General features: G+C 34.8%; 1 protein-coding gene across 4 annotated transcripts in view; it reads left to right on the top strand.

Annotated features, from left to right (window-relative positions):
• The window catches only part of LOC149785736 (tektin-3-like), a 40,457-nt gene that overhangs the window by 12,659 nt on the left and 12,999 nt on the right, over positions 1 to 14,799 (top strand). For 3 of the 4 annotated variants that reach the window (XM_089979620.1, XM_089979621.1, XM_089979619.1), the window contains exons 2-4: positions 526 to 687; positions 7,919 to 7,933; positions 12,938 to 13,111. In XM_089979620.1, coding sequence (XP_089835746.1) covers positions 680 to 687; positions 7,919 to 7,933; positions 12,938 to 13,111 — 197 coding nt within the window. In that variant the 5' untranslated portion in view covers positions 526 to 679. The remainder of the gene's footprint in view (positions 1 to 525; positions 688 to 7,918; positions 7,934 to 12,937; positions 13,112 to 14,799) is intronic. The other variant, XM_089979622.1, reaches the window with a different exon arrangement.

Consider the following 14,799-nt stretch of genomic DNA (forward strand, 5'->3'; position numbering starts at 1 on the left):
GCTTAACAACTAGGCTTTGATCATTCCATCTGTGACTTATAGAATTCTACACACCTGGCTATATTTGTATCCATCTACTTTTATCCACTCTCATATCTGAGCGATATTGAATGAAAGCTCTCCATTGTTATAACGCTGTACCATGGTTGTTGCTCCTACTTCGAGATGCACTCCTCGCTGAGTATATGAAACCAGTAGATTTAACGATCCGGATATCACCTAAGGATTACATTTTTGGTACAACTGCCAAGGGCGACAGATATAATGCGTATTTGGTATGCCAAACACTAGTATAGGGGGGTTAATCATTCAGTTTATATTTCAAGTTTACTTTCTTCTATTGGAATCTCAGGTACTTATTGAACCAGAAAGACACTGCAATAGATACTACACATAATGGAAAAAGGGAGCATAACTGCGTTCATTGTTAGCAGCGTGTACTATTACACGTTATCAATTATGTTCTGTCTCACTGTAGCAACAGGTTTCCAATCAAAGAAATATAAATTACTTTCTCGTTATTAGGAACTTGGCGGAAGTCTAGAGTTTGATCATCACGTGACGGTTGCTAAGGGTTTTTCTCTGCAGACTACACAGACTGTATCTGTCGAATTCTATTGGAGTAAAAGCGGAAGAGAGCAGAATTATATTATACGTATAAAAGGACCACGAATAGAAAATGAGTCGGTAAGTTGGTTTATTTTATTTGTATTTTTGTTTCTTTTCCTATTAATGATGTCAGGACTTATTGATTTTCAAGACGAGTAGTTATTAAAAGTGATCTCTCATTTACATTATAAATGACATCGAACTATTGTTTGGCATACACCTGACAACATGGGGTTCATGGGTAATTTACTTTTATGCAGAAATTTAGTATTACTATAGCAATTGTATGAGTTTGATTACTCCACCCACTCTGTCGTATACACATGCTCGTGTGTACATATACTTTCTTCTGTATTCGTCGTCGTCTCTATCACTATGTGCCTTATGGTCTCTTTCTTCCCCCCGTCTGCTTATATGTTTGTCTGTTTCCCTAATATTTTTCGCGCTCTTCTACCATGTCCCACCAACCCCTTTGCGCTGATGAAGAAACAAAAGTATACACACACGTTCATTATCACCTCTTTGTTTAAGATGAAGTACATCAAGCGCAAGGGATTTCAAACTGACTTTAGTTACGAAATTTTCTCCGTTTGTAAGGCAGTCTATCTTGATATCTGTTCTGTCTCTAACAGTCTGATTAAAATCAGATCTCGACAGACCTATATACAGATCTGACATATACCGATAAAAGTTCACGCTTTGGTGACCTTTGAAATTTCCATTAAACTTATTTCTTAATAGCCTATCAGATAATGCGTTACAAATTGGTGTTAGGAGAGTTATCGTTAGAGACAATATGTTCCGAATGACGCGTGTCACTAAAAATGTGACAGTTTTGATTCGATTGGTGAACTGTATATATAGACTGACTATAGTGTATACCCCCCCCCACCGATTTCAATAACGAAAACGTTTAATGAGATAAAAAGTGCACATAACTAAGTCAACTAAATCATGGATTGGTAATTTCTAACCTGAATGTGACCAGAATGGCACTAATACTGGCATCCACTTCACCCTTCATGCTTAACGGACTTTCCAAACAAATAAACGGGTTGGTATAGTCAGACTATAATTGAGCCGGTTTTGCCCAGTACTCTCAAGTGCTGGAAATATTATTTGATTAATAGATAATGTTTATAAATTTTTGTAAAGCAAATCCCCGCCTAACAAAATTTTAAAATCCGTGAAATAGGAAACACAAATCACAGATTTTTTTCAAAGTCAAAAACAATATTTTATTTCAGAAGCCATTTTTAAAATACTAATTTGTGTCTAAACAGCTTTTCTGACTAGTATTTAAAACCGAATTAAAAATTACTTTTGTACATCATGAAATTGTTTGTTTTCATTTAGAACTAACTGCAAGGTCACAAGTTAACTTCTTGTTTACTGGCATTTTATACAGAGCCTGGAAAGGTTACTCGTATAGCGGGGTCTACTAAGCAAATGGCGGCACTGATGAAACTGTTTATCGGTGTATGATTGATAATAGGCAGAATTAATATTTAATACAAATAATACTATCATACAGGTTAGAAATTTTTTAATTCGTACTCTACGGAGATTCGAACCCAGGTCCGCGAGTAAACGACACCCATCGCTTTGCCTGCACAGAGCAGTCCATATTCCTTCACGAGTAAAGCACACATCACCAAAAAAAAAATGATGCAATTAAGTCGATGTTATATAATTCTCCTCTATCTACACAGTCTTTCCGGAATCCTATCAAAGAAATCAAGGTATATAGGATTAATGATAGATAGATAGATAGATAGATAGATAGATAGATAGATAGATAGATGGAGAGAGAGATGCATATATAATCAAAGATAGAGACAAATTACTGAGAGGCTCTTATCTTCCTACCTACCTAAATACATACATACATACATACATGCATGCCTGCATGCATACCTACGCACGCACGCACGCACGCGCACACACACATACATACATACATACATACATACATACATACATACATACATACATGGGGCCCCGAGTGGCCACGTGGTCTAAAGCGCTCTCCGTTACGGATCACTGCCATCTCACCTCTGTCTGCGCCGGTTCGAGTCTCGGATTCAGCCAATGTGGGTATGTGAGAAAGCTTGCCAGTAGCTTCTCGTGGGTCGGTGGTTCTTTCTGAGGTCTTCCTGGGTTCTTCCTCCACCATTAATACTGGCCACCATGCATAGCCTATCGTGTGCTGAAAAATGGCGTTAAACCCCACAACAACAACAACAACAACACACACACACACACACACACACACACACACACACACACATACATACAGGTAGGCGATTAGATAGGTAAGTATAGATGGAAGACTGGCAGTCAGACTGATAGGTAGCCAGGTAGAGCATTTGTAGGTCTGCAATCACACGTGTAAGTAGAAGGGTGGGCTGATGGGTAGAGTTAGTCCGCAAAATTTGGTCAAGAATCTGGTCTGGCTATGCAACATATTTTGCGAAGGAACTAAAACCTAAGTACCCCCTCCCTTCCAAGATAAGACACTAAATCTACTTCATTAAATATTTGGCATCATAGTGAAAGACACAGCGCTACGAATGGCATTAACTGTCCTTGTTACTACTTCGTACTAATTAAAGTTATAGTATGTAAACTTTTCTCGACGAAAATTTTTCATCTCGAGTTTGAGATTCTATTTCTGTCAATCACAAATGAGATTACAAAATCAAGTGCGCTTGGATTAGCCAAATTTAGATATAACAAAGTCCAGTCTCACCATCCTGCGTCACGTGTATTTGGATTAGTTGTGGATTTCTGCACTAGCCTAACAATTGAACTGATTCAAAACAAACGATCTGAAAAAATAAGATATGTTGGACAAGAAAACCATGTAAAATAAATAGCTTTTGCCTAGTACTAATATTAGTACCCTTATTCGTACCTCGTGGACAGGGTACTAACATGAGCATATACGTGTTAATGGAGGAAGCCGGGTGTGAATCACACCCGGCGCTCTTTTAGCCTAATAATAACACTTTAAACATATTCCTTGCATATAATCCAATAAATTGAGTAGTCCTCTTATTTAATACCGGAAGCATCGAAAATCATTGTAGAAATAGTTGTAAAATCTCGTTTACCTTTTTTAGCCGATGTTTTCGTTTAGATCGTCCGCCATATTATTTCAAATAATGATTACTTCCGTTCTCAGCCTCGTTTGTTTGTGTGCCATATAAGGACCTTGACGCCTTATTTGGAAATGTAAACAAATCGTAGTAAAAATTTGGCGCCGTTTGGGTCAGAAATTCTGCGCATTAAAAGTAAACACGGTTTATCGGCAACTTTGAAATTCCACCAAGAAGCGATTATTCGCCACTTGATTGATAATAATATAGCGTAGAATATCCAAAATATGGTCTGGCAAGCCTTACGTAGAAAAGGGGTCACAGCGAGAGTCTCGCGTTATCTGTCATGGCGGACAGGATAAGGTTAGAGTAACCATGCCAATTTATTTTATCGTGTAAGGGCTTAATAAATTCAAAATAAGCCAAACTTCTTTCACAACATGATTATACTTATGTAGTTGATTTCTACACTGTTTGTTTTTCTGACTTTAGTGATGATTTTTTTTTTTTGCTCCGTTACATGATATGGGATCAGTTCGTAGCCTCAACCACAAAAAATCAAGCTGAGGCTACGACATCGTAGCTAGCTTTAGCCCAGAAATTACTTATAATAATAACATAGGTAAAGACATTTAATTCAGCGTGGTCTTGAAGATGGTGACGTCCGATTCGAATCAAGTTTGTACTGGTAGTTGCACTTTCAGAGCAATGGCTTGCGAATACGTGGCGCATCAAAGACAGTGATAAGTATGTTTATTTCAGTTGGTTTTCTTGTCTGAGCGGCTCTGATATTTTCAAACACCTCAAACCAATAGACCAATCTATACATTCCCCTGGGAAAGCGTAGGCGTTACGTTCCGTTGCCAAAGATCGTGTTTCCGTCCGACGTTTCGCATTTAGCTGAGTGAATGTCTAAATAAATCATTAATCATGACATGTTAACAATAGGATTATATGTTATTTTAATTCGAATCCATGTATTTTGCTTAAGCATTAAATACCAGATGCTCGGCATCACTGTAAACTGCCACACTGCAGTCATCGTAGCGATATTACTGAAAAGTTTTTAAAGGTACTTTAAAAATCCAAATCTCTCTCTCTCTCTCTCACGCACACACACACAGAGATGCTGCGTACATCTACTCAGTACGATTATTACAGGGTTTAAATGCGAAAACATGCGCTCAGAGTGATGGACCCGATTTTGAAAAGCAAAAGGTGTATCAATTATTCGAGATGAAATATCAAGAGTGTAGCAGTTAGAGTTATTAAAATTTTGTATTGAGCAAGGCACAGTCAGGTACTTACATTTCTGTATGAGTGTCGTTTTATGAAAATGACTTGTGAGAGAAGGAACGGGGAAACATACCAATATTTGGCTATTTTCGACTCAATCTTGCTTTTTCACAAACTGGATTTAGCAGGTGCGGAATAATTCTGACTAAAAATACGATTAAACCTTAAGTTGGAAATTTGTTTTAATGGTAATAAATTCAAAAAGGCCCCAGTATAGGACAAGTTTCAACGTAAGGACTGAACATTACGCAAACGACATATGCCTGAAAAAGTGAAATTTTTAAAAATTTTGGAGCGCAACCTTCGGAGATCACTCCGAAAAACCGATCTAGGATTGGAAACGATTTCGGAAAATACAAGGTATACAACATCGATACTTTACGAAAGCACCAAGAGAGACGCGAATGAAATTGAATCAAATCGAAATGTTACTGTTTTTCCAATCCTCTAAACCAGTCTAATTTAAAGAAAATTAGGTAATTTCAAGGATAATTAACTTTTGATAGGTGCTAATGTAAGAAACTAAGATGAATGCACACATCACATGACCATAAGTGCGACAATGTCAGAAAAGTTTTTGACAGATAAATAAAAAATTACAAAAATACTAAATAGAACCTGCGAAGTCACGAAAACACGTTCTACACGCACCTTCTACATGTGGTGATGACCGCGCCTATGATTGGTGATAACTATTACCTACTTTTGTTAATAACTCGACAAGACTGGTCGGTCACTTGGGATTTCGAAAATGCGATACAATGCAGTCTGATGTATCTGCTCATCTGGAGTTTGCCAAATTGATTATGATTGCCGAATAAATCTAACTACGACATATTTGAAAACTCTTTTTTGTACCCCTAATTTTAACTTCTACCATTGATATCAAACTTTTCCTCAAATCAACTTTTGTGTGGACCCGCTCAGTCCAGTCGGACCTATGTACTAATAACCCCAGTCTGATGTACTTGCGCAAACCCTATAAAATCCATGTCTTACCTGATAAGGATGTCCAAGGGGCAAATAAGATGAATTATCTGAAACATATTATTATTTTTATTTCTTTTAACAAATACCTTCTTGTCGGGTATACTGTTCTCCATCTTCGCTAGCCTATGTTCCAATAACCCTATCTACACGTTGGCGGGTCGAACAGCTGTATCGGTGCTTTGTCCTCGCGACGTATATTGGATTTTATGTGTTGGCTCCATTAGCATGTAATTCCAACTAACCAATAGCGTGGTGCATTGTACATCGACCGTAAACGGTGGTGGCAACCTTGGCTAGCGAAGATGACTGTTTTCTTTACAGAGGTGGCTGGTGCACCATTTTGCTATAACAATCAAACTTTATCGTTGCGTAGGGTAACAAAGACAGTTCAATAGTGTCGGAGTATTATTATTATTATTTAGAGTTAACTTTTCTTGAATGAAGCTAAGAAAGATAGTCCAATAAGACCAGAACTCTCTCACTTCAAGCAATACGACGTCAAAACAGTCCCATAGTTCTACTATCTAGTAATACAGATCTAGTTGTGACGAAGCTTTGATGTCCTCAACTTTGATGCAGAGTATTAAAATGGCCGCAAAACAAGGGTACGTGTACACATACCAAAAAAATTCTAATGGAAAGATCAATGAACAAGGCAGGGTTTTTATTTTTGAATAGCATATTATATCTTTTCTTTGCGATCCAAGGGTCGTTGATCCACTTCGTTCCACATCAGCGACGTTGATCGGAGCTGACTAACGACCCTTGGAATGCCAAGACGTGTAAATCTTGGTATTGATTCTTTAATGGTACGGTCATGAAAGAAATGTCATTCACATACACATTGCACAGCAGGTGTGTTGAGTATGTATACTATATAAGTGTTTTATATGTGGTAACTCCAGAGAAATATAATGTAAATGCAAATGATTTTAAGTGTGGGTGGTTTCTGGTGCATATGAAAAACATCTGTGGAAGACAAAACTAACAATAGTAGAATAAATTACTATTACTTTTTATTTGCAATATTTGAACGGAAACATGGCAGGCAAAATATATATCACGACATTTATTTGGAAACCTTAGACTGGAAGGACAAGACTGATCATAACGTTGGTCCTTACGTAAAATTATGTACAATGTTAATGTATTGTCACTAAATAGAAGGTAAGTAATAGCCACGAATGTATTTTAAACCGATGGATTTTTAATAATACATCGAAGAAAGAAGATGGTTTTGAACACGTATAAATCTTTCCGATACTTTTGTTGTTGTGACTAAACTAAAATAAGAAAATTAAGTGAAAAGATTAACACTGTAAAAAAGCAAAAATTCACAGTGGCAAAAACTGTAAAGATCAAAGTGGCAAAACTGTAAGGATCACAGTGGCAAAACTGTAAGATGTTTTACCATATGAGTCGGAAATTTTTTAAGATAGTAATAAATGAAACAAAAAACAAACAAACAAAAAAAAAAAACAATCAACAAACAAAAACACCAAAAATGGCATATGGTTTTCATACAACCTAATTCGACACGCTAACATACGTTATGATATGTTCAATTAATATTCAATTAAGTTATTACATTTTCAACGAATATTCATATAAAGGTATTAAGTCAACGACTAAAGATTATAAGGATGCGAAAATACAGTCAGTAAGGAAAACATTATATAAGTTTTATATCGAAGATTTATGCATTCAGTAAACTTAAAGAATGTGTCTCTTAGACGTGTATAGTACTTAGAACACAATTTGCAATCGATACATCTTCATTTAGTCCAACTTTCCTTGCTTTGTATTTTTCACTAAAATATGTGTCTCTTTAGTTATTTTTAGCAATTGTTATTGTTTTAGTAAAATTAGTAAAGTACTATTTATTTATTTATTTATTTACTGATTTATTTATTGGCATACAGCTCAGCAAGATCAAGGTAATGTTTACATTATGCACAACTTTCCAGTTAAAACGTTTCGCACCTTCTCTGCATCATTGATACGTATGTCAGTTGACTAGTTTTTATTGCTAACTTTGAGTCTTTCAGTATTTAGTGTAAAAATATCGTGTAGCGTACCATTTGAATAAAAGTCAGCTGACATACAGGAATATTCGCTTGTCACATTCCATTTATCTTATCACTACTTAAGACACCAACCATTTTATCGGGGATCGGAGGAGGGGATTAAAAATGTTAGAAGAAAAATAATATTTCATGTCACTTCTTTGCTGGAAATATAATTTCGCTTTTCGGCATGTCCGGCCTTTGAAACATTCTCTGTCATTGATGGGGTACAATAATTGCGCAGGTACGGGACGCAAGCTTGATACTGAAGTGGATCAAAATGAGAAATCAATATGTGGTCAGTGAAACAGCGTATTGACACCCGAATTATTGAATAGTGTCACTGTAAACGTAAATACCATAAAAAAATCTAGGTTTGCGTGTGAAAATGTAATTTCTTCTCATACCTGATGTTGGGTGCTATTATTTATTTATTAAAGGTGTTATGTAATGGTTCAAAATTGCCTCATTTCAGTATCAAGGTGTCATGTCATGGGTCAAAATTGCCCCATTTCAGTATCAAGGTGTCATGTCATGGGTCAAAATTGCGCCATTTCAGTATCAAGGTGTCATGTCATGGGTCAGTTGCCACATTTTAGTATCAGGGTGTCATGGCTTGGGCCAGTTAACCCATTTCAGTATCAAGCTTGTGTCAGTTACCAGTGATAAGAGAAAGACAGAACTCCGTGCAGGAATCCCCCCTCCTTCTCCGCAGATGAAATAAATAGTCAATACCTAAGCACACGTATCGGGTACCGTTTTTTGTACATTTTTGGGAGCACATTTTATATGCTTCATTGGAATAACACAGCCTTTTATTATGCTGCTGGCAAACAGGAAAAGACTTGGACTGTTTTGGTACTTTGCTTCCAGTTTGCGTGCCAGTATCTATGAAGCTGCGTGTGTCTATCCACAGTATTGTATTAGAGCTGTATAAGATATTGCAGGTTTACCTTTTGCGTTTTTCATTCGCAGACAGTCTCATTTCGCACCTCTCGCACAAGTGTGCTGCATATAGCAATTTTTTTTGTGTGCTCATACTTTTTTGGAATTTGTATGCTTGAAGAAAGGAGATTTTTTGCTATTAGAACAATTCTCTTTGGATTTGTTTTCTTACTTATCTTAAAATTCCGAAACGTTACTTGTTATGATGTTGTAACAATGAAAATGTTACTGCAATTATATATATATATATATATATATATATATATATATATATATATATATATATATATATATATATATATATATATATATATATATATATATATATATATATAATTCCAGATAAAAGATCATAGTTCTTCTCGTTATAGATTACTGGGACTTAGATACACGTTATAAATCTTTTGCTGAAGAAGACCTTGCGCTTAACCACAACTTTGGACTTAATCCAGTTCAGAGAAAAATGTTGTGTTGGATTGATATTTATGTCCGTCGTTATGTGTATTTGCTTTATCACTGGCAGTGGGTGCATCAATGACAAGAAAAATCTTTCTCGACATTAGTCGAACGGAGTTCACCAAATCCTCAAATTTGACCTGACTCTACTGCCAAATTTGATCATGAAGTCTATGCTACAAGCTGTAAAACACAGCCTTTTCTCATGTACAACTTGTTTTATGTTCTTTGAGTTTCAATAATGCATGAAACGACTTCTGATAAGGATCGTGAATGGTCAATACACCTGACAGGTGGATTAAGAAATTATTGATGCACCAGAACTGAGCCGGGTAAACCTAGTTAATTGCCTGGAGATCTGTTTTGCCAATCATGTATATGTGAACAGAAAGCAGTTATTTTTAGTAAACAGCGTTGGGAAGCAGATTCGGGCATTTAAGCACGATATAAAAATCGGATTCACTTAGTTTAAATTATTTACTGCAAAAAAAAAAAAAAAAATTATAGCACGGTAGATAATATTGATTTGGTTCGGATTTCACCAACACTGCAGAGATATTAACTGGTACATTTTGCCAATCCATATAAATTTTAATTTCACTTAAGTTCGACTTGAAAGTGACATACGAGTCTTCTTTAGTAAAGATCAAATTATTTTTGTTCAAATAAAGGTGAAATAGGATTTTTATGGTTAAAGTGCTTTGCAAGAAAAATTATTGGATTAGTTTATATGTATGCATAAGGCAATTATCAATGTCGTCTTTTCTTGATGCAAGATTTATCCAAGGAATTTGAGATGCCCATGATCTGAAACCAAACAATACGCCTTCTTGGCAAATTGTGTTTCACTTGTATCGGTTGAACACAGGTTTTGTTTAATTCGTTCAGGAGAAAGGACAATCTAGTTGCGAGTACACCCGAAATATATAGGTTTTAGTACCACTCAGATTTATCTCCCCTGAAAAGTTTTGCGCCATCTTTTGGGTAAATATTCCCAGATATGACTTGATTTTTTTAAAGCAATTTAGATATAAGTCTACATTTAGCTATATGAATTTAACATATTCTCTCTCTCTCACTATCTATCTATCTATCTATCTATCTATCTATCTATATATATATATATATATATATATATATATATATATATATATATATATATATATATATATATATATATATATATATATATATATATATATATATATATATATTGGGTATATAACAAGAATAAAAAAGCTCTGTTTGAAATACTTTCAGATGTTTCTAAAGTAACTGTCTTTTGTATTGAAAGAAAAATCAGACTGTTTGAAATAATATACAAGGAAATTACCCCCAAGATGGCTAACAGTGCTTCCGGAAGGGGTAATTGTAAAGGCTCATGGCTTTATGTGAAAATAATATATATAATTTATTAGATTTGCATTAAGGTCAAAAGACGATCATTAAAACCAGTTCGATGAAGGACGACAACGAGAATGTCAATTCATTTACGGTGATTACATTTCTGCATCACGTACCTGTTAAAGCTATTTTTCCATAAAAATAAGACGAAGAATTTTTTTTAAATGACACGTTTTGACGTGAAAGTGATTAAATCATTGAATTATTATTTCAGTTTTTAGGAAAACTGGGGTTTTCTTTTAAACCAAGAAAAATGTGCACCTTTGATAATTATTTTCAACTAAATTAAAGGACATAATTAGTTCAAAATTAAATGGCCTGTCCCTCATTAAAGAAATCATAAGAATGGATATTTCAAGATATTGACGATTGATTACGCATGTTCACTCCTAGTGTTATGATCTGATAAGGGTAATTGATAATGACGGATTTTACCCGAATTGTATATATATTACGAGGTGTCATGGTCTAAACCGTATTTTATCAGCTCTTATGAACATGCGATTCATGATTTTCATGGCTGCTAATCAGATTATATGAAAGATTATATGGAACCAATTAAATTGTCTTTCATTTCACCGGAATACACGAAAACACCAGTGGATCAATATCCGGTGCAGTTGTTACATTTTCTCGTATCTGTCAAGTTCACTGAAGGTTACAGCGTTTGAAATTTTCTGATCTTTTCAGCAATTTGACAAATTTGAACCCATAAATTACATGTTAATAATCCAGAATCAGACTGATCTGAATTTAGTTTATTTTATTTTGAATTATAATTATTATTATTATTATTAGTAGTAGTAGTAGTAGTAGTAGTAGTAGTAGTAGTAGTAGATACTTATTTATTCACACATTAAAAAATGTATTAGTTGCGGAATATCGTGAAGTTCTTTTATGGCATAATATATTAGTTAGACTATAAAACGCATACTGATCCATTTTCTTTTGAGTATTGCAGTGTACTTGTACTAAATTCATTTCAACAGTGCCCAGAATACCAGGCGCAAAAGTATATTTCACGTAAGCTTACCAAGCAAACACTGCATTAAGATGAAAGGTTTCCATACAAATTTATGATCTGCCCGTAATAATGTAATGTACTACCTATAATTTGATTATACGAGAACGAACATATCAATAAAATATTCAAAACGTTTGTGGAACACTTACAGTCGATAAGGCGTCATCATTCCATGAGCTTCAAATTATTTTTGAACTATAAATATTTAGTGAAGCCATTAACTCTCAAGAGCTACAAAGTCTGAATAGGAAAACAAAACTCTCCTCGTGAGATTACCGTATGTCCTGATTAGATGGCTAATATATCTTATGGTTATAAACCTTATCTTGCTCTGAAGAAGAAAAATCGAACCATAAATTTAACAATGCAAGCATGTATATTGCATGCCAAGTGTATTTCTAAAATGTTACATTCAAATGCTCTATTTTTTTTTAAATTCTTGTTTCCAATAGGTTGATTTTCACTTTACGACATACACTAAAATGCTATAAATGAAATAAATTGTTGAAATTATACAGTTTCACGTTCTCCTATCCACTCCTCTTTTTCTAAGGTCTCAAAGTAATGCTAGTTCTTTAAATGCCAAAAATACTTATTTATAAGTTTCTTTTTCATGACATGCTTTCTTTACAATTGGAGCTAAGAAACCTTTAAAGAAACTTGTTGGAATGGTCCGCAATTCATTTAGTCGTAAATCTCTGTTGTAACGAAAGGAGCACCCCTTAATTTGTACCTTCGTGTTCATAAATTTTATTAATTAATGATAGAAAACAGGTAACAATTCTTCGGGTCTTGTCACATACAAATTATTCTCTACGTGTGATGTATTCATACTTTTATTTGTAATACAGTGCTGCTTGTTTGTTGATATTGTTGTTGTTGTTTTTGTTTTACTTATCTTGTGTGGTATGAAAAAAGTTTTTTGTAGAAAGACAGTGCAAGAAAACATTTATCTGACTTATTTTTCAATGTCAAAAATTAAAATATTCGCCTTTTTATAAAATAAAAACATATTGCACAGTTAAAACTTCTTTTATCTTTAACAGCTTGGCTTTCTATGACAATCCAGCTATCGTACGCACGCGCAGTGCTACACCTCTCACACCTGAAATGTCCAAAATCCTCCCATATGTTTCGGACAAGACCATCTCTCGTCACCTTGGTTACGCTGGCAGGTCGATGGACATAGGTCATGCCAAGAACTACTTTAATCCTGCCAGGTGAGTAAGGAAACAACTGCGCGTCACATCCAAACGTGACTCCACAGTTTTCTCGTGGAGAATTGCGTCTCCGCCACTGGAACACCCATATGTACTTACGGACACACACACACACACACACACACACTAACACACACACACATATTTCTTAAGAAAATAATTAGGATTTCAAGTTGCGCCCTTTTGGATATACAATAGCTTGAAATTTGAAACTCCTAACTAACGTGAAGTCGAACCCGATGCACCATGTAGCGATATGAACTCCGGGACTACTTTGTGTATCAAAGAGTGTCATGAACTCCGGGACTATTTTTTGTACCATATAGTGATATGAACTCCGTAACTACTTTGAAACAGCGTGAAGCTGCATTAATTTTGTATTCTCGTAGTCCATTGGAGTCATTCAGGACTTATAACACAATTATGTACACATATGGCAATTGTTATAACCATCTAGATTGAAGTTAGTAAAGTGGACACTTTGGAAAGAAAACCAGTATTTGTTTTGCAGTGGCATACGTACAATTTTGTCGATAGTTTAGAAATTTGTTGTTGATATTCTAGCGCCATGAAATTTCACAAAGTTATCGCCTCTTAGATTAGGCAAGTATTGATACTGATACCTTATTATATTGCCTCTAAATCTCTACTTACGTTTACTTCTAGTTTAACCTTTTTTGTTTGTATATCTACAAAACGGAGATTTACGAAGAAAACCTATGCATTGAACCATTCATACGAACAATGTGTGTTGTTCTTTCATATATAATACTGTTATAATGTATTTCATGACAGGGCAATCGCCAAATGTATTCTACTAACATTCTCCACGTTTGTACGAAGAATTGTAAGAGGCCATATTGTCTGTATCATCCTAAATGTCAGCGATTGGTGAAAAGCGGCTTTAATATCCGCAGACCAAGAAGGGGGTCATTTCAAACTTGTTAAAATCTTAATAAAATAATCGTTCCATGAAATTAAAATCGAATCATTTTCACTTGTATTGGTAGTATTAATCAGTTCACCGTAGAAGAAAATAAATTGGTAAATGAAATGAATAACTTTAATAAATAATAATTGGTCAGCCGACTTTAAGTTTTATGTGGACATTAAAGCCTCTTTTCGATCATTCCAAAGTGTGGACGGACATAAGTGACATTTTCTTTCTTTCTTTCTTTTCCTTCTCTCTTTCTTTCTTTCTTTCTTTCTTGTGGAACCAGTGTAGTACAGTTGGCTTCTCTTGCAGAAAACCAGTAAGAATTCAAGCTGGAAAGAACCCTCAAAAATTATTTTAAAAAGATTAAAGAAATACAGAAAGAAAGAGAACACTTATGAATGAATACATAAATGAAAAGATTTGCAAAACTTGACCAGCCACAAGGTTATTTATGTGTAATTGTTTTTCTTTTTTCAGCTTATGTTCAATAGTAATTGCACGTTTCACTAATAACAAAGGTCTAAAATGGATCATTTTTGTATTACCTTCTAAGTGCTGTTATCGTCCGCGGATGAAAATAAAAGGGCGAAAGATACCTTACTATCGACATAGTACTCACAGTCTGTAGACTTCATTTTTTTTATAAGTCTTTTATATTTGCATTTATTTTATCTAATATATGAACTTTTCAATGAATATACAGCCCTTTCAAGAAACCTACCAATTCATGGAAAGGTTATTCTCTTTGTCT

Source organism: Sinohyriopsis cumingii, chromosome 13 (assembly GCF_028554795.1).
Source record: "Sinohyriopsis cumingii isolate HCF-2022 chromosome 13, ASM2855479v2, whole genome shotgun sequence".
NCBI classification, from domain to species: domain Eukaryota; kingdom Metazoa; phylum Mollusca; class Bivalvia; order Unionida; family Unionidae; genus Sinohyriopsis; species Sinohyriopsis cumingii.